Here is a 27,345-nt window from a genome sequence, read left to right as displayed (position 1 = left end):
ATTCCAGCTTGTTAGGAGGTTGGGGGTCAGAGCACAGGGTCAGCCGTGATACAGCACTCTAGAGCAGACAGGGTTAAGGGCCTTGCTCAAGGGCCCAACAGTGTCAGCTTGACAGTGCTGGGGCTTGAATCATAAACCTTCTGTTCATTAACACAGAGCTTTAACCAGTGAGCCACTGGCTGCATGTCTTCTTGTTGATCCCAGCCAAGTTCTCCCATATCACTTCACTACTGCATTCCAACTCCTATCCAGCTTCCTATAGCTGCTCAGATAAGATTTTAAGCACTTATGCTTGCTTACAAACATGAAAAAACCTCCCAGTTAAGATCCCATGTTCCTGAAAACACTGAACCATGCATCAAATTCCCTTTAAGCCACAAGCCAGCTCGACATGACCCTCCATCCTTCAAGACATAAAGCAGATGTATGAACGCTGTTCTCTGTCCTGACACCAAGGTGGTAGAATGAACTTTCCCTGGCTGCCTGAACAACTGAAAAAAAAAACCCTCCCTTGTAGCTTCATGATCTTCTCAAAGCAGGGCCTGTTTGTGCTAGCATGAGGATATGCTTTTCAGCTAAATGTCTACGCAGGTAAATCTATATGAAGGCGTGATTATTATCTGAATTTATTTGACTAGAAAACCACTGATGGAATTTAAATGCATTTTTTTTTAAAAAAGATCCCCAAAACAGAAATGATTATAACATCTCTAGTGAATTATGTAGCCTTGATCCTCATTCACCTCCTCTCAAAAAAAGCAGAAACAAAAAACAAAACCTGAGGTGTAATTACACATCTGTGGTAATCATCCATGTCCCTGGTTATCTGCTCGCTGAAAAGTCTCACTCGGTGGTTGTTGCTGAGCTGCTTGATCTAGGATGATGTAGCAGAGCTGCAAGTTTTGCTCCACCCAGCCCTGTGCCAAGCCTGATGCCCCAGGAGATAGACTTGCTCCCAGGGCTTAAAAAGCTTCCAGCTGGCCTGCCAGACCCTGCAGACCCCTCACGCAAACACGCGCTCACACAAACACACCCCTGCCCTTTCATCGGGCACACTGCCTGGCCCACACATGCTCACAACATCAAAATCTGACAGGAGCATTAACAATATGCCACATCCAAACTCCCCATGATTAATCTCCCACACTTCTACAGAGACACAAAACAGAAGAAATTCAAACCCATAAGACGTAAAGGTATACAAGGGGATTTAGATGAGACACAAGTATGAAATGGGTGCAGGATGCTTTGTGGTTGAGGGGATGGATTGGGAAATAACAGCACATTTGTACAAAACAATGGTGGCTTTGTGATGAAAATGCTCTAACAGCACTGGGCCAGGAGTCTGTGAGGGAAGCCATTGTCTGTCAAGGCACATCAAATGGACTTAATTAATACCCCTGACTCCAGACAGATAACATCATGAGCTTCAACATGTTTCTATTCCATTAATGTTGAAAGAAAAGGAATGGTAAAGTGGGGAGGCCCTTAATAATAATAATAATAATAATAATAATAAAATGTATTAATAAGTGTCAAAGTGATATGTGATGAATAACGAACATGGGGTTAAATAAGTAATCATGTATACAACAAACAAAATATCAGAATCAGAATACTTTATTGATCCCCTAAGGGAAATTTCACAAATATCACAAATAATTATACAAACAGATATCATGGTGGTGCAGCAGGTTGCAATGCTGCTTTACAGCTCTAGGTATCCGGGTTCTTGAGTTAGTGTGATTGTGTGGAGATTCTCTGCTTGTTCTCTCCACTTGTCTGTGTAGGTTTTCTCCTGGTACTTCAATTTCCTCATATCTCCCAAAAACAGTGGGTGGATTGGCTAAGATAAACTGCCCCTAGATTAGATGTGCCTAGTGCCACAGTTTGATAGACCGGTTATGTTCCCACCTTACAGCCAGTGGTCACAGGATCCACAACAACCCTAAGCAGGATAAAGCAGTAAATGAAAGTGAGTGAAAGTGAATAAATGAACGAATAGGAACACTACCCATCTCTGAGAGGTATGGGATATCCTATATCTTTAACCTGCTGGAACAAACACTTGGTTACATATAAAGATAGAGACATGATTGGAGGAATATACTTACTTTGTATGCATCAGTAACTTAATAATAATAATAATAATAATAATAATAATAATAATAATAATAATAATAATAATAATAACAACAACAACAATAATAATAATTATTATTATTAGTTTATTATTATTATTATTATTATTATTATTATTATTATTATCTGGGGTTAAGAACAGCATGAAAAGGCCTTTTGTATAATAATAAATACATTGAATGGTTATAAAATTGTTTATACTCAATGTCTGCATTTTAATAAAATGATTTCAAGCAAAAAAAAAACCCTTTTCTTTCATGTATTGTTAATATAATGTGCTCATAGTCCTCTTAAGGTAAGTACGAATCATCATCAGCACCCATATCCACTGCGTGAAAGCTGTTGAGGGCAATTCTACTCTCATCTGATTGCAATAAATGTGAGTCATCTTCTTCACTTATGGCTGGCGCAAGGCCAGGGCGCTTGTACAGACATGTCTAAGAGAGAAAAAAAAAAGGAGGAAAAGAGAGAGGGATGGCAGATCTGAACATCTAGTGATGACACATCAGATCTTGGACAGCTGTCTTTGTGTCTTTTAGTTTCTACATAGGGTGTGCATGCTTGCACGTTTCTTAGGTACATAGTGGAAATCATGGTTGTGACATGTTGGCTCAGGAAACCTAGTTTCCCAACTCGAATTTAGGTTGATGTAATAAAAGCAGACCAGCTGTACTGAAAATAAATCTATTTATTCAATGCCAAGCATATTGTTCGTTAGTTATAGAGAAACGAATGGGAGAGGTTCTAGAGAAACGAATCGTTTGTATTCATGAAAGTGAGGAATGGAAGTGTGGAGTCATGGGCGGTTCCTGGAAGCGTAAGGAGGTAATAATAGAGACGTATTGCAGACGTTATGCTCTTAGAGGAGGCTGACTAAGCAAACGTTGAGTAAGAGAACTTCTTTTCCAGGAACTCCTTCTGCACTTGCTCAACGTTCTATGTCATCAACTGAATAATTTTCCATGGTATAATCATGATCAGATTATACCATAAGGTCATGTCCCTTATGTGTAACTCCTATTGTGTATTAAGTATTATACATATTTCCCAAACTCACCTCAATAACAGCTAAAAAGATTATGACATGTTATAAAACACTGCTGTTGAATTCTTAATAAGTAAGAATGTTAAATCATTTTCTCTAACAGCACAGATCTTATAATTGTTGTCTTTTAATCATTTGAGATGTTTATTTAAGATTCATGGAAGGAGTTTCCAGTGTCAGTGCTTTGTCTGACAGTCTGGACGTTTTCTGCCATGAGAAAGTTTTGATGAGAGATTTCTGCTTTCTGGTTTCTCAGAAACATGAGAAGTGGTTGTTCTGGTGTTATTACATTAAAAAAAAATAACAGAATGACTGTTTATAGTTGCTATAACGATAACATAGATAACAGGAACTAACTTGCCTTGTGGATTTTCTCACCACGGCATCCAGTGTGCTTGCGATGTATTGTGGAATAACGTTTCATTAAACGTCTCGTGGACGTGTTGCAATAAAAAATTCATTTCTTGGCAAATTGCTCTCTCTTTAAGAAGAGAGAAGAGGTGTAGCTTACCAGAGCTAAAAGTCGAAAACTTTGATCTAAATTGTTGCTCATTATAGAGCAAGCTAGGCACTAGGAGGAAGGAGACACTACTTTTCCTGCTAATATATGCTGTAGTTTTATTATGGATGGAAATAGTCCACACTGACAACTGGCTGGCTGATGGTTAGCTGGATATCTATTGATATCCATTGAATTTATGATACAACTGATACAAACTCTACATTGAAACCATTGCTGCCCATTGAATTTATATTAAATGGAACTCCACAAACAAGGGGTACAGCCAGAGTGGCTTAGTTGCTGGCACATTTGCCTCACATCTCCTGGCTTGGGGGTTTGACTCCCACCTCTGCCCTGTGTCTGGAATTTCCGTTCACCCCATGCCTCAGGGTTTTCTCTGCTTTCTCTGGTTTCATTCTCAGTCCAAAGGTATGTGTGGTAGGCTGATTGGCATCTCTAAATTGTCTGTAGTGTGTGATTGTGTCCTGTAATGGGTTGGCATGCCATCTAGAGTGTCTCCACCTTTTGCCCCGAGTCTCTTGAGAGAGGCCACAGGTTCCCAAAGACCATGTAATCGCTAGAGAAAAACGGATGGATGGAACTATGGGGCACTTTGCCTGAAATGGTGGACCAATTTTCCAGTACCAGCTGAACCACATGCTCTCAAAGCTAAACAAGGTTTGTTGCAGCAGGAACCTCCACACAACCGGTTACAGTTAGTGGACACAATGAGAGTGAGAGGCAGCTGTGTGTGTGTGTGTGTGTGTGTGGGGTGGCGCTAATGACACACAGTGCCAGCATGAGCTCCTCATTATTGGTAAGAGAGGTTAAAGCTGTTGGGAGAGAGAAAGAGAGAGAGAGTTAGGGGGAGGAGAAGGAAGGGTTTTAGTGGCCATGCAGGCTTTAATGAGCGCGCTCACAGCACTCTATTGAAGTTAGTGGCGCCTGGAGGCTGCTGAAAGTGCATAGATTCCCTACTGGGCTGCTTAACTGGGCAGAGGTGACTGCCAGGTATCGCCAAGTCATAAGTACAAGTCGCACACACACTCTTGGACATGAGACTGGATGTACATTAGAACGCCAACACACACTCCATCAATATAATGTGAAAGAATTTTAAGTGGAGTGATACTGTGTGTGTGTGTGTGTGTGTGTAGGCTGAAAAAGGTGTAGCTGTAGCTATAAAGATGAGCACCACATATTCAGCTTTTAAACTGCCTTTTTCCACTGTAAAGTTCCTCCTAGTGTGTACACGTGGCTTAGGATATTGAACATTCTTGAAGCAGCTATGGGATATGGGTCCAAATATTCTCCTGATACAGACCATCTGTGGATATCAGGGGACTCCTTTTAAGTGCAATACAGACAGAGATGCAGGGAACATTCTAGAAACAGAGAGAATCAAAACACTTGTTTAAAAGACAGTGAGAAAAAAAAAAGAGAGATTAATACTAAAAGATCAGGCGTGAAAAAGAACCATGACAAACTAGCGTTAAGTTAAAAATATTTTTCTATAAATGTGTGAAATTTCACAGAAGAGAAATCAGATGCCCGAGCTGTCCCTGTTGAATTAGATGTTTTAGCTTACCTGAAGCACACACACACACATACACACACGCACACACACCTGGCTTCTCTGAATTTGGCAAGCTCTCAGGGTGCCTGTGATATTTAATTCATTTGATGGTGTGTAGATGCCTCCTGAGTTCACACCATCCACAGTGAGAGAAAGACAGAAAGAGAAAGACGAGAGGAGCTCAGAGAGAAGGAAGGGGAAAAAAGATAATGATGGAAAAGGAAAAAACAAGAACGCACTTGCTCCATGTATAGCGAATACAAATAGAATAAAGCAACATTGCTTATGTGGCACAGAGTGACACAAAGAGAGATGGAAGGAGTGAGACAAAAACAGAGACAGGAGATAAAAATGAGATATGAGGAGATAAGTGTCTCTGCCAGAGTCGCAGTAATGGATGATCGTCTCTTTCGTTCTGCTCAGCTCTAAGCCTCTTTCCAGCTAGCCTCAATTCACTCCATCAGCAAAATGAGTTAAGCCTTGTGTGTGTGTGTGTGTGTGTCCAGGTCAATTTCAGTGTACTGTGTAGATAAACCCAACACCCAGGGGAGAATGTATGTTGTTTTAAAGGATATCCCACCTCCCTGAGAACACACGTAACCCAGTTAAACAGCATCTACTCTTCCCTGGTGTTATTGTATTATATTAAAAGTATGTAGCAAAGCCAGCTAATGCAGACTGACCAAACATGGGACTGAATTAAAGTGTTTCTTGATCTATAATAATCAAATCATCAAAAAAAAAAAAAAACGCCATACTGCTATTTATAGTGCAGTGCTGCTGAATTCTCGAATCTGATTGGTTAAAAGCTATTGATTTATTTTCTCCAATGGCAGCTCTGACTCAACTATTTTCTCCTTGCGAGGCAAATCACAGTGTTTTATGAACACGTTTAATCAGTTTAATACACGATCTGATCTAAAGTGACTACTCTATATCATCTTAGGCTATAATAAAGTATCATAAAATTATAATATTTGAATTTTTTCCCCCAGTAATATGGAATAAAGAGAGAACTAGAATGAATGAGAACTCATTGCTTAGCTTCAAATCTGTAGTACCAGAAACGTTACATTAAAAATATGTAGTTATTTAAGAAAAAAGTCTTTCAGATATATTTATTTAACCTTTAATGAGCTCCTTTTCTCATTCTCAGATGTTTTTTTTGTCGTATTAACTTCAAGAGAGAGAGAAGGGAGAAGCTGTTGAGTGAATAATTCAAGTGATAAGAGGAACGTACTTGTTATAAGGATGTTGCACATCATTAAATGTGGCTATAAACTGATAGAAGGTACAAGTTGTTCTTTAATTGTTGTGGTGAAAGAGGAATGAAACTCTTAGTGGTTACGCATCACGCCATCTCGTCATTGATTGTTATGTACAGCACAACCTCTCGTATTTAAGGTTTTTGATTTCTAAACCCCATCTAAAGCAGAGCCGCTCCAGCTTTTAAGACTCGTCTGTGTTTTCGAGGCAGACTGCATCACAGGAAGCTCTAAAATAAATCAGTACTGTCCCTTAAACTGTGGCGAAGAAGAAGAAGAAGTAGAAGAAGAAGAAGAAGAAGAGTGAAGAAGACAAAAACACAAAAGAAATGAAAGAGAAGACAAAGAAGAAGAAGAAGAAGAAAAAGACGAAAACAAGGAAGACAAAATAAGACAAGAAGAAGAAGAAGAGTGAAGAAGAAGACAAAAACACAAAAGAAATGAAAGAGAAGACAAAGAAGAAGACAAAAACAAGGAAGACAAAATAAGACAAGAAGAAGAAGAAGAAGAGTGAAGAAGAAGAGTGAAGAAGAAGACAAAAACAAAAGAAATGAAAGAGAAGACGAAGAAGAAGACAAAAACAAGGAAGACAAAATAAGACAAGAAGAAGAAGAAGAAGACATGGAAGACAATGGCATGGAAAACAATGAAGAAGTTGACAAAGAAGAAGAAGGAAAAGAAGACGACGATGATGCAGAAGACAAAGATGATTAATACAAAGAGGAATAAGAAGAAGAGGAAGAAGAGAAGGAAGAAGACAAAGACGAAGAAAAAGATGAAGAGGAAAAAGCGAAGCAAAAGAGACACAGAAGACAATGAGAAAGAAGACAAAATAAAATATGAAGAAGAAAAGATGAGGAAGAGGTGAAGAAGAAAAAGAAGAAGAAGAAGAGAAGAATAAATAAGATGAAGATGAGGAAAAAGAAGAAGAGGAAGAACACGATGGAAGAAAAAGAAGACAATGAAGAAGAGAAAGAAGAGGGAGAAGAAGAAGAAGAGGAATCGGAAGAAAACAATGAGAAGAAGATGAATAAGTAGTCAAAGAAGATGATGAAGAAGAAAAGTATATTTCATTAACAAACACAATCACACCATAAAAGACACATGTAGACCAATGCTTGTAATGTATTAATGCATTTATTACATTTTTAATATCTGTATCCATCATTAGGCACAATATATGTATATGGAGGAAAGTCAGGGCTCTAAAGGTCTGGTCTGCATGCCTGTTTCATACACCAGAGCAGAAAAGAATAACGCAACATGCTACAAAATGGCAGAAATCAAACTGTTGTTTTCAGCCATGTATGCAAATGTAGAGAGAGAGAGAGAGAGAGAGAGAGAGAGAGAGAGAGAGAATGCATTATGCAGTGTTGTTTCTCAAACCAGTACCAGGGCCCCAGATGGTTTGCATTTTTCCTCCCATTGGTGGGACAAAATGATCCACTGCCTTTAGAGAACTAATGCTTTTCTATTGATTGTGCAGGAGGAGAGAACTCACACTTACTACTGCTTCAGATTCGAGACAAACCAGTAAAGTGCTGATGCTTACAATACAGGGAAAACAGATCTATCTATCTATCTATCTATCTATCTATCTATCTATCTATCTATCTACATATCGATCTATCTATCTATCTATCTATCTATCTACATATATATATATATATATCTATCCATCCATCCATCCATCCATCTATCCACCTAAGAGCCCATCAACCCACAGACCCCACCGATCTATCTATCTATCTATCTATCTATCTATCTATCTATCTATCTATCTATCTATCTATCTATCTATCTATCTATCTATCTACATATATATATATATATCTATCCATCCATCCATCCATCTATCCACCTAAGAGCCCATCAACCCACAGACCCCACCGATCTATCTATCTATCTATCTATCTATCTATCTATCTATCTATCTATCTATCTATCTATCTATCTATCTATCTATCTATCTATCTGTATACACACATATATCTATCTATCCATCCATCCATCCACCTAAGAGCCCACCAACCCACAGACCCACCGATCTATCTATCTATCTATCTATCTATCTATCTATCTATCTATCTATCTATCTATCTATCTATCTATCTATCTATCTGCCTGTCTGTCTGTCTCTGTCTGTCCGTCCACCCATCTGTCCAGCCAAACTGCCCGTCTGACCCACCCACCCACCTATCTATCTGTCTGTCTGTCTATCCATCTATCTATCTATAATGTGTGTGTTGTATATAGATTTTGTTTTAGCTATAGTACTTCTGACAGATTTGAGAGATGATTTAGACACGGCTCTTGTATGTCACACCCCGAGTGTCTTAATCATTATATGAATTCATAATTATAAAGTACAGAAGACTATAATGTACACCAAGGTACATAAATGCAGGAAGGCACAAAAGCAGGTCATAGTGTTGGTTCAACTGTGCTATGAGCTAGAAGAGCAAAAATGTCAACCATCTGGAGGAGGGGCCATCAACTGGAAGTCTAGCAAAGTATTTCAGTGGACTGAATCGAGTAGTTGAACCGATTAACATCAGAAAACACTCAGCATGGCTTCTGGAGTAGATCCTCTGTTGAGATTTATCCAAGCACATGCAGAAGGCAGTGAACCAGTGACTGACTTTTCCATTTCTAGATTTTTCCATTTCATTTGTCTTCTTCTGTGATGAATTATTAACGGTTCAAAATTAAAAGGCTACCGTCGTCGCCATTAAGTCAGTCGTTGCTTATCCGGACCTCTGCTAACAAGGACCTGGACTGGGAATTTCAGTCGAACAGCCCCGGGCTGGTTTGTGCAACACTGGCATAACCAACAATGTATAACGCATAATATCAGCAAAGAAAGTACAAAATATTCCAATGCAAATGTTAGCATGCATGTAAGTGCAGTATGTCTGAGTGTTCAATCAGACGTAAGGTTCTTTCATCAGAATATCCGTGTCACTCTGTAAGCAGCAGCCGTGATTCAGATGTTGCCCTAGATGCCACTTAACGCAGCAGATCAATGAGTTGATAGTACCATCAATACTCCATTTCCTCATAATCATCATTTTTATTTCAGGCTTTTCACAGCACGTCACAAGCAGAGGAAAAATATCACCCTAGTTTAGCACACCAAGACGCTTTGCGGTTAGTAGTTCCAAAATAAAATCTTTAAATCCTAATAAACACCATCACACGGACTAAATGGACCTGACAGAGATCAGCTCTCTACCTCTGAGACATGATACTTATTTCATTACTGTGAATGGGCTTTCAGCTCAAAGGTAAAAAGAAAGTTGAGGTACATATGAAACATCTATTCCGAGGTATGTTGCTCCACTTACTTCAATCTCCATCCTTTGTTCTTTTTGGAAAACTAAACCAAACCGTCATACGCCTACGGTCCTTAGCTGCAGCCATCTTCAAGAACTTTAACAACTCTTCCTTAACCATTTCAAAAGTTCAGCACAGAATCACTCTGTTCTCTCTGACCATCTTTCCCATTTTGACATTTTGTAATATCATGGAACATTAGCTGTCAAATTTTCCAGAGGTCATCAAATCATTTTCTAAAATGGTTCTTCTTCTGCAAGCACTCTTTCAGCTATCAAGGACCATTTTTTTGAAACTAGAAAAAGGCTGAAAATGCCTAAAAAAGGACTCAGACAAAATTCACTATCAATAAGTGAGACATTTATGACCGACTCGCGCTGTACGGTCAGCGAAACGTAGCGATTTCAAACTTGAGGTCGAAACCACTAATCAAGATTGAATAATAGTAGTAATAGAAGTATGGTGTCAGTTTTCAGTGCTCATCTCACAGTAGAGGCAAATGATATGTAAATAAATATTACCCGTCTATTTCCCTGTAATACTTCACCAACCATGCAACTTTCATAAAGCCTGTTAAGATCTCGCAGACGAAAGATTAATTATATGCCTCACTCGCTATTCTATTACTACACAACATTTCCACCGTCACAAAACCCATTTCTAAAAGTGTTCTCCCGTGTACCAGACAGTGGCTTCATCCAGCCATGAAATGCCGTCCAGTGGTTTAACCGAAACATGCCTTTCCTCTGTGATTCTCCACACCATCACTGTCCTAGTGGTTGACTGATACAATACGGTCTAATCGATAGCGTTCAATCTGCTGCAATCTCCCACTTTTAGATCATGCCTTGACTTTATGTAACCTTTCATTTTCCCAAACTAGAACTCATCTTTCACAAAATTTCTGCTTAAACTATTTGGAAGGCTAGTCACGTGCTGTGTCATGCTACAGTTAGAAAAAATGGTTATATTTTTTGCTTTTTTTTAAGCTGATATACAGTATCATGTGGACTTTTCTGATGATTGAAGGTTTAAGATAAATAAAAATGACTAAGCGATGTCTGTTCAGTCGTGTGCTTCGTAGTAATAAAGGTAACAGTGCACGGCCATTTCACACTGCGACAGAGAACGACAAATTTGTGATGACATCCTTTTCCGTACAACATCCTTTTCTCCCCTGACATAACGCTCGCTCTTTGTAACACTTTAATAGCACTGTTTCATAGCTAGATTCCTTCTTCTTCTCTCTCTTTTTTAAAAAAAAATGTATGTTTTTCCTCCAGGGCCAGGACGAGCCCGAGTCTTCAGGAGAGGACGTCATCTGTTATTTTCAAGGATTCTTTTTCTCTTCCCCCCCGTGAGAAAACATACCGTCCATTTTCCCAGCAAAGTTCTCTCGCTGTTCTCAGATCAGACACCCGAAACAGACATCATGTGCTGTCGTTTAATAAACGTGTATAATGTTTTGCCTGACTTTTAGTGTAATGACCGCCCTTTCTCCTTATTTCTCATGTTCTATTTTGTTTTGAATCCTGCAAAGCATGGAGGCTGCCTTGATTTGAAGGGGTTGGAGTGCAGGAGAGTAGATAAGGTGGCATCTGCCACGTTAAGACAGCTGGTCAGAGTCACAGTGTAGTTCAGATTAAGGAAAGGACGAGCGGAAGGATCTGCGGCGTAGGAAAAAAAAAAACAGACTGAAGAAAGGAACAAGCCCACGACGTACGGTTCAGCGTAACAGTAAGAGACAATAAGAGACTCATTGGAATAAACACGAGGCACAGATAATAGACAGATGTGCAAAATGTCTCTACGCAGTCCTTCTATAGAGTAAAGAGGGCGAAATCGGGAAAACAGATACAGAGTAAGAAAAAAAAGTAGAAAAAAGTGACCAGTAGCCCTACTGCTGCGACTAGAAGGTCTAATGTGCGTGCCTGAATATTATGCTAGTCTGAAGAGTGTAGCTAACACACTCACTACAGGAAAGGTAAAGTGCTACACTTAAGATAACATACAGTGAATGGGCTGATTGGCCAATTAGTCTCTCAATGCCAATTGTCCTTTTAGCAGGAAGAATATCTGTGGTCCAATTCAGAGACGTTCCACTTGGCACAGGAAGAAGAAGAAGAAGAAGAAGAAGAAGGAGAAGAAGAAGAGGACTTAAAGGTTGGGATTTAGGTGGGAAGGGTGTATAGGTAGGGGAAAGGGAAAGAGAAAAGGGAAAGATAAACATCCTAAGACACAAGGGTATGATCCGGGGCTTGAGGCGACTCAGTTTTGGGCTGGAAGGCTGGTGTGTGCTGCCAACGTTTGAGAAGACGCTCGGAGGGTCACCACTGGCGGGTCTCTGGGACTGCTCGGGTTATGGAGAGCTCTCCAAAGAGGCTGCAGAGAACGACAGAAAAAAAAAACACACAGAGAGATTTAAGGAGGGAGGTTAAAAAATAGGAAACGTAGATAGGACAGAAAGAGGGATAAGGTGAACAACATGAAAGAAAGTAGAGGAATGAGGAGGGAAAAGGCAAGCGCAAAGGAGCGCACAGGAAATGACATGAGGGATTGAGGGAGATGGAGCGGAAGAAGGGAAATTAGATGTAAAATAACAAATACAGTTTGAGGAAATGGAAAGAGGCAACAATGAATACAGGCAGAGAAGTTGAAATCCGAAAGAAAATGCATTAAGAATTTAGTCGAATAAAATAAAAAAAAAAAAACAACAACCACAAAACAAAACAGAGAAGAAGAGCAGAGGATAGAACAAAGAGAACATGCACTTTATATGGCAGTTGCTGTGGTAAATCAATACAACTACAGTTCACCGCTACCACAAGACAATGTCAATAAACCCGGCACCCCACTGACTCACCTGCCCCGACTCACACGTCGAGGCACGACCCATCTGACACTCAGCAGCAAAACAAGTCCGGATATGCCAGATAAAACACCACCATCCTGGGACCATCCTAATCTTTAGCTCACGGTATTAGAACTCTATCAGATATATTAAAATAAAAGCATATTGGTGCTTATACGCTCTGCAAGAACATGCACTGCCTCGTGGCTACACGGAGCAAAACACAGCAAGCGTTTGAAATCCATTACCATGGAGAGTCCTGACAAGCTGTCAGAGCATCACAAGCCCTCCATCTCATGCAGAAACACACGAGCAGGTGGTGCGAGTGGCTGACTCTGGAGTTTTCTGGGTCGATCCTGAATCCTTGAATCAAGGTCAGAAATTTTCTGCTCCTCACCAGGAGACATACCGACATGACAGCTACCATTTGCATGCATACACTATGGCATGACTGCGGAAGGAAGTGTTGGGTTAAAAGTGGTAATGGAAAGTTAGGGAGACGGAAATTAAAAAAATATTCCTTCATGCTCCCTGTCAGTGAAGAGCTTTCACATACCGAGCCTCTCTGACATTATGAACCATTACTGGAATAATAATATCCACCGGTCCGTTTCTTCCGTACCCACGGCTTAAACGGAAGACAAATTTCCTTCTCGGTCTCTGTCGTAAATCAAGTGAGGGGATTGAGAGAAATTGTCCACTTCTCTTTGACCAACCCCCTCGAGCCAGAGGACACACTCCAGTCTCCTTCACCCCACTGACTCCATCCTCAAACAATGTGATTTACTCATAATGGAACACAGGCAGCTCATGTGTTACACATTACACGCCTGCTTTTTATGTTTCCTCTGAAAACAAAGGATATTTATCACTGTAACCTTCCTTTGACAAAATTTATAGTGCAATAAAATATGAAGAAGATAGAGGGTGAGATCTTTTTCTCGTTTCTTGCTCCATACTGGCTCTCGTCTCAGCCTCGGTGGAAATGATAGACTGGATTCAAATGAATTACAGATGAGACGCCCTCAGAGAGAGAGAGAGAGAGAGAGAGAGAGAGAGAGAGAGAGAGAGAGAGACAGGCGAAATCCAGGAGAGAGCTCTGGAGAAGAAGCTGGAGGCTACCTATGCATTCCTAATTAGTTTGTACGTCTACCAGTAAATTCCAGCTCAGCCTCTGACTGTTTCAAGCCCACTTTCTCTCGGCTGAATTCTTCCTCGAAAACTTTCTTGCAGCGTGGCTGACAGATCTGCCTTTGTAGTGGCTGAGGAGCTCACTGATTGGAAGACTCGATAGTATTTTTGGTGGCGTTGATCCACTGCGGCTTCTGGTTCGGCAAAAGGCCTGGGGCTATGTTTGAGAGCTCTGAAGCAGAAGCTTCACTATAGGTGTGTTACGGTTAAACACTGTTACTGAAAAAGTCAGAAAAGATGACCGATGCAGTAATACGGTATCAAAACTAAGATGATGACGATAAAGGAAACTTTATTATAAACAAAAGGACCATTGGCACTCATGTACGTACTAAATATAATACATTTAGAATAAGAAGGAGCTTCTTCCCACAGATCATCCAGGCCTTCAACCAGGAAACCAGGCTTAGAACCCAGACCTTTCTGGACTACACAACACACACTAGTGGATATTTTCACACAGCATTTATCGCACACGTGCACTTTATTCATGACAGTCATACGGTTTTACATTCTGATCTGCATTGATATATAGATAAGACATCTTCCAGCCAATCAGAATGAAGGATTCAGACAGACCATGGTCTAATGCACTGCTATACACAGATTACTCTGTCAAGTTTAAATAGCGTGTAGGTTATGAAACCAGTCGTTTCATATTAATGCCGATATTAAATATGAAAAATTGAATATAAAGACAATATAAATCTATTATGAGAAATTCTGAGAAATATGATGCGTCTTTTAATTAAGCAAGCTGCTGTATGAAAGCACTGTATTAGAGCCAGCACTGAGTGACTGAGAAGTGACTGATCTGGTGCGTCTCAGTAACGTGTCATACACTCCCCAGTGTGCTGTTACACAGGGAGGTGGTAGCTTAGTGGTTAAGGTGTTGGGCTACTAATCAGTAGCTTGTCAACTTGAAGCCCACGTCCACCGAGCAGCCACTACTGTGCCCCTGAGCACCCTTAATTGTATAAATTGTAAGTTGCTCTGGATAAGGGTGTCTGCCAAATGTCAGAAATGTAAATGCTGTGGAGCAGTTGTTTCCTGTGGACACAGAAGGCAGATTCTTGTTGTTTATGATCAGCTGGTGGATAGCAGATATTTTTCTTTCCTACATTTTCATGTCAAATTCACATTTTCTTTTCACCTCACATCGATTTCACTTCTTCCATCATTTGTCTCTGGCCTTTTCAGGTGCTGTTAAATACTATAATTTTTTTTTACTGACATTTTATATATATTTATGTGTGTGTGTGTGTGTGTGCATTTTACAGGCTCATAGATGCAGGTAAACAATAAAAAAAAAATGATTTCAGCAAAGATCAGCTGTGTAAGCTTTGCCTTTTATGGAGTTTCGTGGGTGTGGCCAAATGCAAATCAGCTCAAATCTACAGAAATACATTTGAGCTTAAATACAAAGAATATCAGGGTTTTTGAATCTTTTGTAAACCGAGTTGAAATAAATACAATACAATGGGCAAACACAAATACACTTGAATGTGAGTCTAATATTAATCTTGAACTTTTTGTTTTATGTTTCTTATGTTCTGTAACGCTGCTTAGAGACAAAGTCTATTATTAAAAGCGCTTTACACATTTTTCATTCTTACAAAAACATGAGGCTTGCTGTTTGTCTGCTGCTGTGCGCGTTTCCAACATCAATGAGTTTAGAAAAATGATCAGTGACACTACACATCCACGGTCCTTATGTTTATCGTCCATGAAAGAGCACTCGCTTCAAACATGCTCCTAGAACAAACTGCTCTGTTTGTTCCACTTAAAGAGGAAGAATTTTGAGAGACATTTGCAGCACTGTGCTTTGTGTCATGCCTCAGCCCTCAAAAGCACCGAAATCTGCTGCCCATTTCCCATCAGTACACACATAAGAGGACAACTTTCCACACACAACTTCTGATCTGCTCGTGTGTGGGTTTAAATAGGTCGTCCTGTTCTCCTTTTAGTGCCTTCTTTACCTTGCCCTGGATTCTGATAACAAACAAAAGAGGGAAGTTGTTCAAACAAAGCGGCTCATCAGCATAACCCATAGAGGTTATGTAAAGAGATCTATTTATGCAGACTTTCTGACTCTCATCACCGACGCTCACACCACTTCCTTCCCTCCCGCTCACTCGCTTCCTTTCGAGCCGGGCTGCATATAAGGAAACGATGAGAAAAAGGCATGTGAAGAAAGGAAGCAGCATCATTCCTACCGTTTGTCCTCGCTCGCACCAGAATACTTTAAGAAGAAGAAGAAGAAGAGCGACTGAATAAATCACACAACTTTGCACCGCGAGACATTGAACGCCGCAGTCATTTTAGCAATTAAAGTCCTTTCTCTATTTAATCTGAATAAAACAAATGCACTGAATTCTTTTTTTGGACCACATCATTCACATATATATTCAAGGTCAAGTTCTTTTTATGAACAGTCACTTAGCTGAATCTACTCTATTACACCTATTATATTCACCTCAAACGACGGAAATAGACTCTTTAACAGCAAAACACTCAAACTTTACTAATGCCCGTTCAGAAAATAATGAAAAAATAAATTGACCTGGCAGAATTTTTGCTAACATTTTTTTTAATCCCTTCCCTCAAGCTGCAATTTTAGTTATTAAGCATAATGTTTCTAAATGGTAAAATGCCAAAAAGCCATGAAGGAGAGAAAGAGAGAGAGAGAGAGACAGAGAGAGAGAGTTTTGTAGGATTAAATGCTAAGTAGCTCATCATTTGTCCTCGAACGGAAACAAGCACACAGCATCATCAAAATAGAATAAAACAGAATAAGTCTCAACTGCTAAAAAACTGCACTGTCCATTAAAAATGGCGGTTTTATTCATTCACACAGGGCTGGAGTTAAAGTTGGAGAAGTTTGGTACTTATACAGGGACCATTATCCATATTCAGAACTTGCACAGAACTTTAACCTGATTTTCTGGGCACATTAAGAACAATAAAATCAATGAATAAATAAATAAATAAATAACCCCTCACTGCAAAACTATTTGGATGAAGCTTTTTTATATGAACTGCAAAGCAACGTATCAAGCAATAGGAATTTGAAGAAAATTGATTAATAGTCTAGGCTGACTGGAGTCTCTAAATTGCCCGTAGTGTGTGATTGTGTGAGTGAATGTGTGTGTGTGTGTGTGTGTGTGTGTGCGCCCTGCGCTGGGTTGGCACTCCATCCAGGGTGTATCCTGCCTTGATGCCCGAAGACGCCTGAAATAGGCACAGGCTCCCTGTGACCCGAGGATAGATCGGATAAGCGGTACAGACAATGAAATAAAAAAAAAAGTAAAATATACAAATAAAAATGTTGAAACAAACTCACGCCTACTGACCAATTTATTAGGAACACTTGCAGACCTGAACTTCCATGCCAATTATTTACATTTACGTTTATTTAGCAGATTCTTTCATCCCAAGCGACTCACAAAATGAGGGAATACAAGCACTGCCATATTTAATTGAGTGCTAGAGGAACAAAGTGTACAGATTAGAGGTGTAAAAGCACACTTTTTTGTAGTTCATGAAAGAGGTGGGACTTTTTTTTTGTGTGACAGATTCTGCTGCCCACATTAAGGTTGGAAGTTTAATCCACCATTGAAGGGCAGTCAGTTTGACGGTTCTGGAAAGGAAAGCTCATGCCTCAGCACTATCAGGCGTCAGTGGTTAAATGATCGCAGGTTGTGTGAGGGAACATACACCACTGCTCAAAAGTTTGGGATCACTTGCATATTTCAGCTATGGAGGAAGACTCCATCAAGCCAATCCATCTTGTGGGAGATGCTCCAGAAAGCATGGGGTGAAATCTCTTCAGATTATCTTGAAACAATTGACAGCTAGAATGCCCAGGTTGTAATTGCTGCGAAAGGAGTTTTTCTTTTTGGTGAAGGCAAAGTTTGAAGAAAACATTCATCATGTCCATCAAAATCATTATTTCTAACTCAGCATGTCCTGTTCTTTTGCTATGTTTTCTATTCAGACTAATTTCGCGTCTTGGAAAACAATACAATTTTTAAGTGATCCCAAACTTTTGAGCGGCAGTGTAATTGCTGAGGTAGTGTTGAGTGTTGAGGTCATGTCCAATCATGCAGATCAGGATGATGTTCATGTTCATGTTCACATCAAACCTCTGAATAGAGAAAATGCAATCTCACATATGACTTTCATTGCTGGTTTGAGTATCTCAGAAACGGCTGAACACCTGGGATATTAATGCATGCCAGTCCCTGGAGTTGGTGTGGGAAAAAAAAAAAAAACAGCCAGTGAGTCACAGTGACAGTGACAGTAACAGTCAGGAAACACCTTGTGGATGAGAGTCTGGTCAAAAATAAGCACTCTTTACAAACGTGGTGAGAAAAGCATCAGAGAACACATAAAATGTCAAACCTTGAAGTGAATGGGAATCTTCACAACAAGAAAAAGTGTTAGAATCTGAGGCTGTCATGTGCACAGGCTCACAAATAATCCTCAATGTTAGCTGCTTTTCTGCTCATCACAGATGTAAAGAGTGGTGTATGGCCAGCTCAAACCATGAACTGTAGCCTGAAAGCTCATCTGGCAGCAACAGTCAACTCACTGAGATTCTTTTCCTCCATATTCTGTTTGAACAGTCCTGTATCTGCTTGAGTTTATAGACTGGCTGTATGAATGGACAGGAGTACAGTGGTCAGTGGTGAGTGTGTACAGTATTAGCAGCTGAATATCTGGAGAATATATCGATAGTCATGAATAATGATTCATTTTCCATCTTTGCGTGTCTGTTTTAATTTAGCAATCCACATGAACTGGCTGCCAAAACAAAAGAGCACAGATACCAGTATACTGGAGCTCCTGATAATAATGGCAGCAGGCCAAAACACAGCGAAATTAATTGTCTGATGAAACAATTTGCACTAAGAACACACTACTTGTGCACACTTCTTGTTGAAGCGATGATTTAAAAACCATACAGAGCTTAGGAGTGAAACATAGTTCTGTAACAGAAGAGTAAATGATTTCCATGATTATTTTTTCAATAGTATTTTTTATATTTTGTGCGTATTTACATGCAGTATTATTTCGTAAATAAAACGGCAACCCTGAATCCTTCACAGCAGGTGAACGAGGGTTAATACTGCACCTTAAGCCAGAGTTTTCTTGCTGATTTTCTCCATTTTTCCTTTTCTCATAAACTAAGCATGAAGAGCGTAGTGCAGAGAGCAAGGAAATGAAACACAGCTCCAGCAAAGAGCCAGAGTTACGTTCTCCGCTGTATAAATAGGTTTAAAAGAAATGGGATTTATGATAAAACTGAGAGTGCGTAGTGCAACCTAATTTGCCAGCTTCATTGTAAACACTAACAAAACAAAGAGAGAAGAATAAAAGCTGACACTCTGGGAGTCTGGGATGACAGAAGCTGGAATCGGCTCTGAGAGGGAGGAAACTTTACTTCCTGTGATTTATTGGTGCAGTTCAGACTGTAGTCGCTGCTGCACGGAGCCAGGTTTCGTCTGACGCTGGCAAATACCTGCTTTCCATTGGAACAAAGCTTTTATTTTCTCCTGATTAACCTGCATAACCTGACCTCCAGCCAGTGATTAACGACACTCCGTTAAACTCTATTAGATGCTGTTATTAGAAAGCAAGAACTTTTGTAGAGAGAGAGGTAGAAATGTTGATCGGGTTTGTTTTGGAGAGCTGGAGTATATGTGGAGTGTGTGTGTGTGTGTACCACAATGATTAATGCTGCATTCTGATTGGCCAGAAGGTGATGACTAATTTTTTTATAATAGTGTTTCAGACATTTTAATATATTTATATAAGTATAATTAATATAACAACTACTTACACAGGGGATTTTAGTCATTAGACAATACTTATAACACATGCAATATTCGATATTTTTTTTCTTTTAACTCATTTAATTTTGCAAGTAACCTGAAATATATCTAGAACATGACAAAAAAACAACAAATTAAGCTGTAGCCTTGGCAAAATAAATAAAAAACTTGGTTTCTGACAAAACCAAGTTTGGAAAACTAAATTCTGATCTCAAATGCTTGCTTGTGGACACACCTCCTGTTATAGACACTATGGAGATCACAAAGGATGTCTGAGTGTGTGTGTGTGTATGTGTGTGTGATTGTGACTGGCATCCTGTCTAAGTTGTACCCTGCTTTGGGCCCCAAGTCTCCTGGGATAGGCTCCAGGTTCTCCGAGACCCAGTATGATAAGAGGTGTAGAGGATGGATGGATGGATGGATAAATGGACATTCTATGATCCTTGGGGCGGAGCTTGTGAATCCTTCAAAATGTTGGACCACTAAAGACCCAATCTTAAGAGAAAAACAACCCTAATGCATTAAATAATGCACCTTAGAGACAATATGGAAACATTTTCTGCATTTTTGTAAGGAGTCTGCAGTGTTGGAGTTGACAGCTTAAAGAAAGGCTGTTAAGAGAACTTATTACAGCCGTTATAATGTAAGTCACAACAAGAACTGTATCGCAAGTATAAATAAATAAAAGAATGATGTGTGATTCTTTAATTCATTAAAATGGCAATTATTGGCAAATTGCTAGTGTAAAAGGAATGAAACATTTATCAACATACTGTTATTGCAAAATAATCAACTTAGGGCACAGCGCCACATACTCGTAAATTATTTTCCTATAACAGCAAAACCCAGTTGTGTTTTATTCCATGCACGATTTCCAATAACACCCTACAAATAAAATTTACAAATCAAATCTGTTATTATGCTCTAGGAAATATACCTTCGCAAGAAGAAGGGCATTAAAAGATACAGTAGAGCACATGCAGGAACGGATAACAAGGAAAGTGGAAAGTGTGAGCACACAGATAAGGGGTTGTATTCCCTAATGTGGTTCTGAGTATAGACTCTCAGCTCCTGCTCGGAGGACTACTGCATTTATATTTCAGTGTAAAAATAGCTCCCGTGATAATTTATTTAGCCTGAACAAGCCTGCCTGCATTGTGCTCCTGGAAAATGGCTCCCCTCATACCCAGATCACCACAACTCTCTGCATACCTCCTCTTATGTTATCTCCACTGCTTTCTCTAATGACATCACATTAGCAAAGCTGCGTACCGAACTGAGGTTTGTTCTCAATCTCTGCTAGAAAAAAAAAACTCTTCTTTGATAAGAAAAATAATAGCATTCACACTTTTGCAGAACTTTCTATTTGCCAGCAGCAATTACATTACACATTAATAAAAATGTAATCAACAGTGTTTCTTCGCTAGAATGGTAAGACTCAAAGTGGTGCAAAGTCGGGTGAACCGGCGTGAGCTAATCTGTGAGCTCATTAGGCTTTCATCTGTGGAGGAAAGAAGAAGAAAAAACTCTCCAAAGAGCCCTAAAATGTGACAACTCTGCACTTTCAGTGGCAGCGATCCATGTCAGCCAGGAAATGGGTCCAGGAAGGAATCCTAATGTTTTGACTGCATGCTGCATCTCCATAACCTTGAGATTCATTGGTGAATAATGACTCGGCTCTGTATGCTGGCGTTGCTCTTATGGGGGGGGGGCATTGTTTTCTTTTCAGTGGATTCCCATTCGCTTGCACAATATTCATTCATATTCATTGACAAAGAATGACGGTGCAGATGGTGCACACAGTGCAATAAATGAAGAAGTATGGAATATAAAAAAAAAGATTAAGAGCTTAAAGAGATGAAAGTTTATCAGCGTTTCCTCGAACTTGTTTACGGAACGACAGAAAGGCTTCCCATGTCTCCCTGACAATGCAAACATCAAACTACAAAATGGATCTAATCGGCAACACAAGTCTGATTCTTGATCAAATGAGTAAACAAGTCTTAAGGCAGTAAACATCTATAAACAATGTCTGTTATTAATAACTGATCAAGTTCCTCGTAAAAAAAATATCAGATTGTATGTCTCCAAATACTGCAGTGTGCTTTCCCTCTAGAGCACTGCACGACCCGGGGCTTCGTGGAGAACTGAACTCTAAGGTCCTGTGATTAAATCAGAAACCAATTCATCACACGACTAGTCTGGGAAAAAAGTAAAGACTCGTCTAAGAGTGTGGGTGTTGGAATTTGGGCTGAGTCATTTTGGCTGATTACAAGAACCCTTCCTTAACTACCCCATTCCTATTTTTTGTTTGTTTTTCAGAGGCAGGAAATTCTACTTAAATCCAGTTTAAATCTAATTATCAAGGCTCTGAGTAACAAAAGTCTGTAGCTGGGGTTAGAAAACATACTGCAAGGAAGTGAAAAACAATAGAAAAGGTGACAAGTTTAGTTTAAATTATGGGATTTAACTCATTATATCTCTCTTTTGGCTCTCCTGGTGTTTCTTCAAACTGTTTCCAAAAAAGTTATCACAATTTCCCTTCACTGGAACTCAAACCCTGTTCCAGCATGACACTGCTTCTGAACACAAAGCACAGAGCTCCATGAAGACATGGATTGAGAAGGTTGGAGTGGAAGAACTGGAGTGTCCTGCACTGAGTGAACCCCACTGAACACCTTTGGGGTGAACTGGAACACAGAGTGAACCCCAGACCTCCTCACTCTTACAACGTCAGTGTCTGATCTCACTAATGCGCTTGTAGCTGATTGATCACTAATCCCCACAGCCGTGCCCCAACATATCTTCACAGAAGATAAGAGTCGAAATTTTCCAGCAAGCGCATATATAAGAGTCAGGTGTCCGCATACTTTTGGCTTTACAGTGTACATGAAAAGAAGGTCCCAATCCTTAAAACTGAAGACAGATCACAAACTTTTTGGACAGCCATCAGCACACATTAGATTCTGTGTACATTATGAATCACATTAGCGACTGTCAACTATGTAGGTCGCATCACAAGAGTGTTTGCCAAGCAACTAAATGATAAATATTAATACCAAGAGTGCATAGGGACTCCGGGGACTGAATGTCGCCATGACGACTTGCTTCCTTCCTTCTCTGAAATGTCGGCTGCTCATCACCTCCTATCAGCGGAGAAAAGTGTCACCATCAGCCAAGCGACATCAACCTGAGAGCATTCTACATAGAGTTAGGATTGAGAGGGTTGATCACACTCACAGCTACAACAATCGTGGAAAAAAATCAGATTAAAAATCAGTGAAAAAGACTCACTCATCGATGGCTGCTAGTCAGGACTTCCAGAAATTTAATAATACATGTTGCCTGATCAGACACCCACTTGCCTCTGAATCATGGAGCGATATATCTTTACTGTTAACTCAGCTCCTTCTTATTCCTCCCACAGCCATGACTACATGACCTGTTAGCTCAGCAAACATACCTCTGTGTGCTGGAGAAATGGCAATTCTGACCAGGGGCCAGGAGGATTAAGGTAAAATGATGACTCACTTACAGAGCAAATGTCTGCTAAACAAAGACACAAAGTGGAGGCAATGGCAGAAAGAGAGACAGACAGAAAGGGGGGGGTGATAGAGAGAGCAAGAGAGAGTGAGAATGTGGGACACACAGAGAGAAAGAGACACTGAGAGTGAAAGGGAGACCCTGAGAAAGAGAGAAAGAGTGAGAGAGAGAGTGAGAGAGAGACACTGAGACTGACAGATGCAGAGAGACCCTGAGAAAGAGAGACACCGATAGAAAGAGTGAGTGAGAGAGAGACAGAGAGAGAGAGAGAGAGAGAGAGAGAGAGAGAGAGAGAGTGAGAATGTATGTGTGTGAGAGGTGAGAGAGAGAAAGAGAGAGACACTGAGAGAGAAAGAAAAAGAAAAAGAGTGAAAGGGAGACCCTGAGAAAGAGAGAGAGAGTGAGAGAGAGACACTGAGACTGACAGATGCAGAGAGACCCTGAGAAAGAGAGACACCGATAGAAAGAGTGAGTGAGAGAGAGACAGAGAGAGAGAGAGAGAGAGAGAGAGAGAGAGAGAGAGAGAGTGAGAATGTATGTGTGAGAGGTGAGAGAGAGAAAGAGAGAGACACTGAGAGAGAAAGAAAAAGAAAAAGAGTGAAAGGGAGACCCTGAGAAAGAGACTGATAGAGATAGCAAAAGAGATTGTGATTGTGTGTGTGTGTGTGTGTAAGAGACAGAGAGAGAGAGAGAGAGAGAGAGAGAGAGAGAGAGAGAGAGAATGTATGTGTGTGAGAGGTGAGAGAGAGAAAGAGAGAGACACTGAGAGGGAAAGAAAAAGAAAAAGAGTGAAAGGGAGACCCTGAGAAAGAGAGAGAGACTGATAGAGATAGCAAAAGAGATTGTGATTGTGTGTGTGTGTGTGTAAAAGACAGAGAGAGAGAGAGAGAGAGAGAGAGTGAGAGAAACACAAAGGAATTGTCCCAGTTATCTTTAACAATTAAAAACTGCTAGGCACACTGGGAGAACTCAATGAAGCCATGATCGGATGTGAAAACAATTTTCCCTTTACGCATCTACAATAAGCGTTCTGTTCGTGGGAAGCGAGAGTCACTGATGTTTCTCACTTCAGCTGTAACAGAAGATGAGGAGGGGGGGAAATGCACACAAAAGGGAAATGAGTCAGTTGTGTTTAATCGCTCTTCAAAAAGAAATCCAACATGCAGCAACAAACAAGCCTGACAAATAAGCCAATTCATTCACGGGATTTTAGTCCAACTTCCAAACACAGCTAACCACACAAGACAACAGACGTGGGCAAGACAGGAGATGTAGGCTAGCAGAGCCCTGGCACACCCTCCTTCTTTTTCTCTCTCTCCCTCTGCAGGGTCTCTCTTTCAGTCTCTCTCTCTCTGTCTCTATCTCTTTCAGACTCTCTCTCTCTTTCCCTCTCAGTCTCTCTTTCACTCTTGCTCTCTCTACTTCCCTCTCTCCCTAATCAGCCCTGACACAAAGCATACTGTACTGCACAGCACAGCAGACCAAGCCCATTAGCTCCACACACACACACACACACACACACACACACACACGAAAAACAATTCAACACTGCAGAAGGTAAATCAATTGAAATATTAGGTTTGAAGCCTGGATGCTTCCACGTGGTTATCTGTGTGTGAAGTGTGTCAGCACGGGCGTGCGCTGCATTTTCGTCTATACACGGTTTACGTATATCATTTGTCATCATCCACTTTTCACCACCGGTCTCTTGTTGTCTTTTCCCCTCGGCTGCACCCAGTAGAGGTGAGGACAGGTTGTCACAGTGTGGAATGGAGTAAAAAAAAAAAACGGCAAAGATTTCATTCTTCATTAGAGGAGGAGAAAATTAGTTTGTCTTCACGGCTCGAGGTTCACGACAGTCCGCCGTTTGCACAGTGGCAAACACACCTCCGCTTATTTCCGTGGCATCTACATACGAAGGAAAAAATAACTTGTCAGAAAATAGTAAATTAGAAAGTGGGTTTCTTGAGTCTTGGCATCATTTACCTGACAGGTCTTACTCAGTGGTGCAGCTCCAGGGTCCTGGGTTCGAACCTGAGGTTGGGTTAATGTCTGTGTGTTCAAAATGTCCATGTGAGACTCTCCGGTTTGGTCCCGACTGTACATGATTGGCTATGATAAATATGAATGAGTGTCTCAAGGTGTGTGTATGGTTCCGTGTGGAAAAACTTCCCATCCCATCCAGTGTTTCAGGGATAAACTCCTGATCTTCGCAAACTTGACCATAATGACTAAAGATACACCCACTGTCGGACATGCCATCCAAGACAAACCTGAGCAGTAGAAGTGACTGGTGCCTATTTTCCAGAGAGCGGCCTGCCTGTAGGAATCCCGTAGACAGCTGCAAGGTTAAACATTCCTCCTTTTTTGGACAGCTCATTACTGAGTATCTCCATACGTTTAATTGACAGAAACAGAAACGTCTTACCTAATGGACCTGCAGACAGACTAGAGATTATTTCATTATCAGGACAGCAGGACAGCTGCTGACAAAGCAGACACTCGGTTAGATGATACCCAGAACCTCTTTGTTCAGACGGGTCTGTTCAGGAAAGATGGACTTGTCTGGGCTCGCCGCTCCTGACAGATCTTGTTGTCCAGGCTTCTGTAATTGCAGCCATCACTGGAGATCTTAATCAAGGTTTTCGAGAGGATGGAAGAGGCTGCTACGACAAGCGTTTAAAGAACGTTTTTCTTTTCCCAGCTTGATGCGGAATGTTACGGCAAACCATCTTCTCGCCAAGCTGCAATTAGAGTGCCACTTCAGGTCATTGCAGTAACTGACTGAAACTTCACATTAGAGTGTTGCAATCTCACCAAATGCCTGTTGACATTTATAGCCATCTTTTCAGGCTAAGTGTGTGTGTGTGTGTGTGTGTGTTTTGTCTCAGCTACCAATGAACCTTTTATACACACACCCCAAATGGTTTACAGAAACGTGTGGGCTCCACTTCATAAAACTTTGGTGACAAAAGCAATTAGAGTGAGAGAGACTTTTTTCTTGGGGTTTCAGCACACATTTCCCCTCGATTTCTCTCTAAACAGATTTGTTTTCGCAACTCCCTTAGGAGCGCAATTCCTTTGGGGGCTTTATGATGTTCTTTTGTTTTCTTAGCGCAGTCAGAGTTTATCCAAACCATCATAAAGTTTATGAGATTGCCGTTTATTACAACAGTAGGAAGATGAGAAAGTAACGTCTTCCAAAAAAAAAAAAAACAAGGAAAGAAAGAAAGAAAGAAAGAAAGAAAGAAAGAAAGAAAGAAAGAAAGAAAGAAAGAAAGAAAGAAAGAAAGAAAGAAAGAAAGAAAGAAAGAAAAATTCTACTTTGCCTCAAGCATCATGAACAATGCATTTGGGATACGAGTCTCGTATAAACCAGAGTTTTGTACTTTGCAAAACACCCAAGCATTCTTTCACTTCTTTCAACACAGGTTCTTTCCAGCGTGTACGCTCTTTAATTCAGCCACACAAAAAATACACTTTCATGTTCTTCCTCAAATGCACATTTTTCATTAGGGTGTTATCCTGTCATCCTAGCTCATTATATCCGGGTGGTCTAAGACATTCAGGATGCTGGGTTAGTAACCTAGTTAGGACACACACACTGTTCCAGTACAGACCAACACCACTGACACCATGTTCATTAAGACAGCAAAATATTCTCTTTTAGAAAACCAAAAAGTACTTTACTGGCATGATTGTTAGCATATAACAGGGGTCTCCATCCTTTTTTCACCTGAGAGCTAATCTGACAAAGTGAAGGTGGCTAAGAGCTACTTGTGTTATACAGTTCTACACTATTATTTGTACACTATTTTACGGTTTATTTTTACTTGTTGTCTTCTCCTTGTATAGAGTATATATTTCTTTCTCTCTCTCTCGCTTTCATTCTTATTAGAGCAACTGTAACATGGCAAAGCAATTTCCCCCTGCGATTAATAAAGTTCTTTGAATCTTGAATATTATTAGTAACATTTATTTACATAGCTTATTGTTATAAACCAAATCAACTCAATAAACTAGTTTTGTGCAAAAAATCAGTTATTATTGTCAGATT

The 27,345-nt window shown here is 40.2% G+C and overlaps 1 protein-coding gene across 3 annotated transcripts in view; it reads right to left on the bottom strand.

Moving 5' to 3' along the window:
• Window positions 1-1,730: 1,730 nt before the first annotated feature.
• The window catches only part of samd12 (sterile alpha motif domain containing 12), a 116,832-nt gene continuing 91,217 nt past the window's right edge, over window positions 1,731-27,345 (bottom strand). For 2 of the 3 annotated variants that reach the window (XM_058377133.1, XM_058377131.1), the window contains exon 5: window positions 7,690-12,248. In XM_058377133.1, the coding sequence (XP_058233116.1) occupies window positions 12,226-12,248 (23 nt within the window). In that variant the 3' untranslated portion in view covers window positions 7,690-12,225. Of the gene's footprint in view, window positions 1,949-7,689; window positions 12,249-27,345 lie in introns of those variants that run through there. The other variant, XM_058377132.1, reaches the window with a different exon arrangement.

Source organism: Hemibagrus wyckioides, linkage group LG24 (genome assembly GCF_019097595.1).
Source record: "Hemibagrus wyckioides isolate EC202008001 linkage group LG24, SWU_Hwy_1.0, whole genome shotgun sequence".
NCBI classification, from domain to species: Eukaryota; Metazoa; Chordata; class Actinopteri; order Siluriformes; family Bagridae; genus Hemibagrus; species Hemibagrus wyckioides.
Note: the sequence above shows the minus strand (reverse complement) of the source record. Positions and strands in the feature narration are given on the sequence as shown.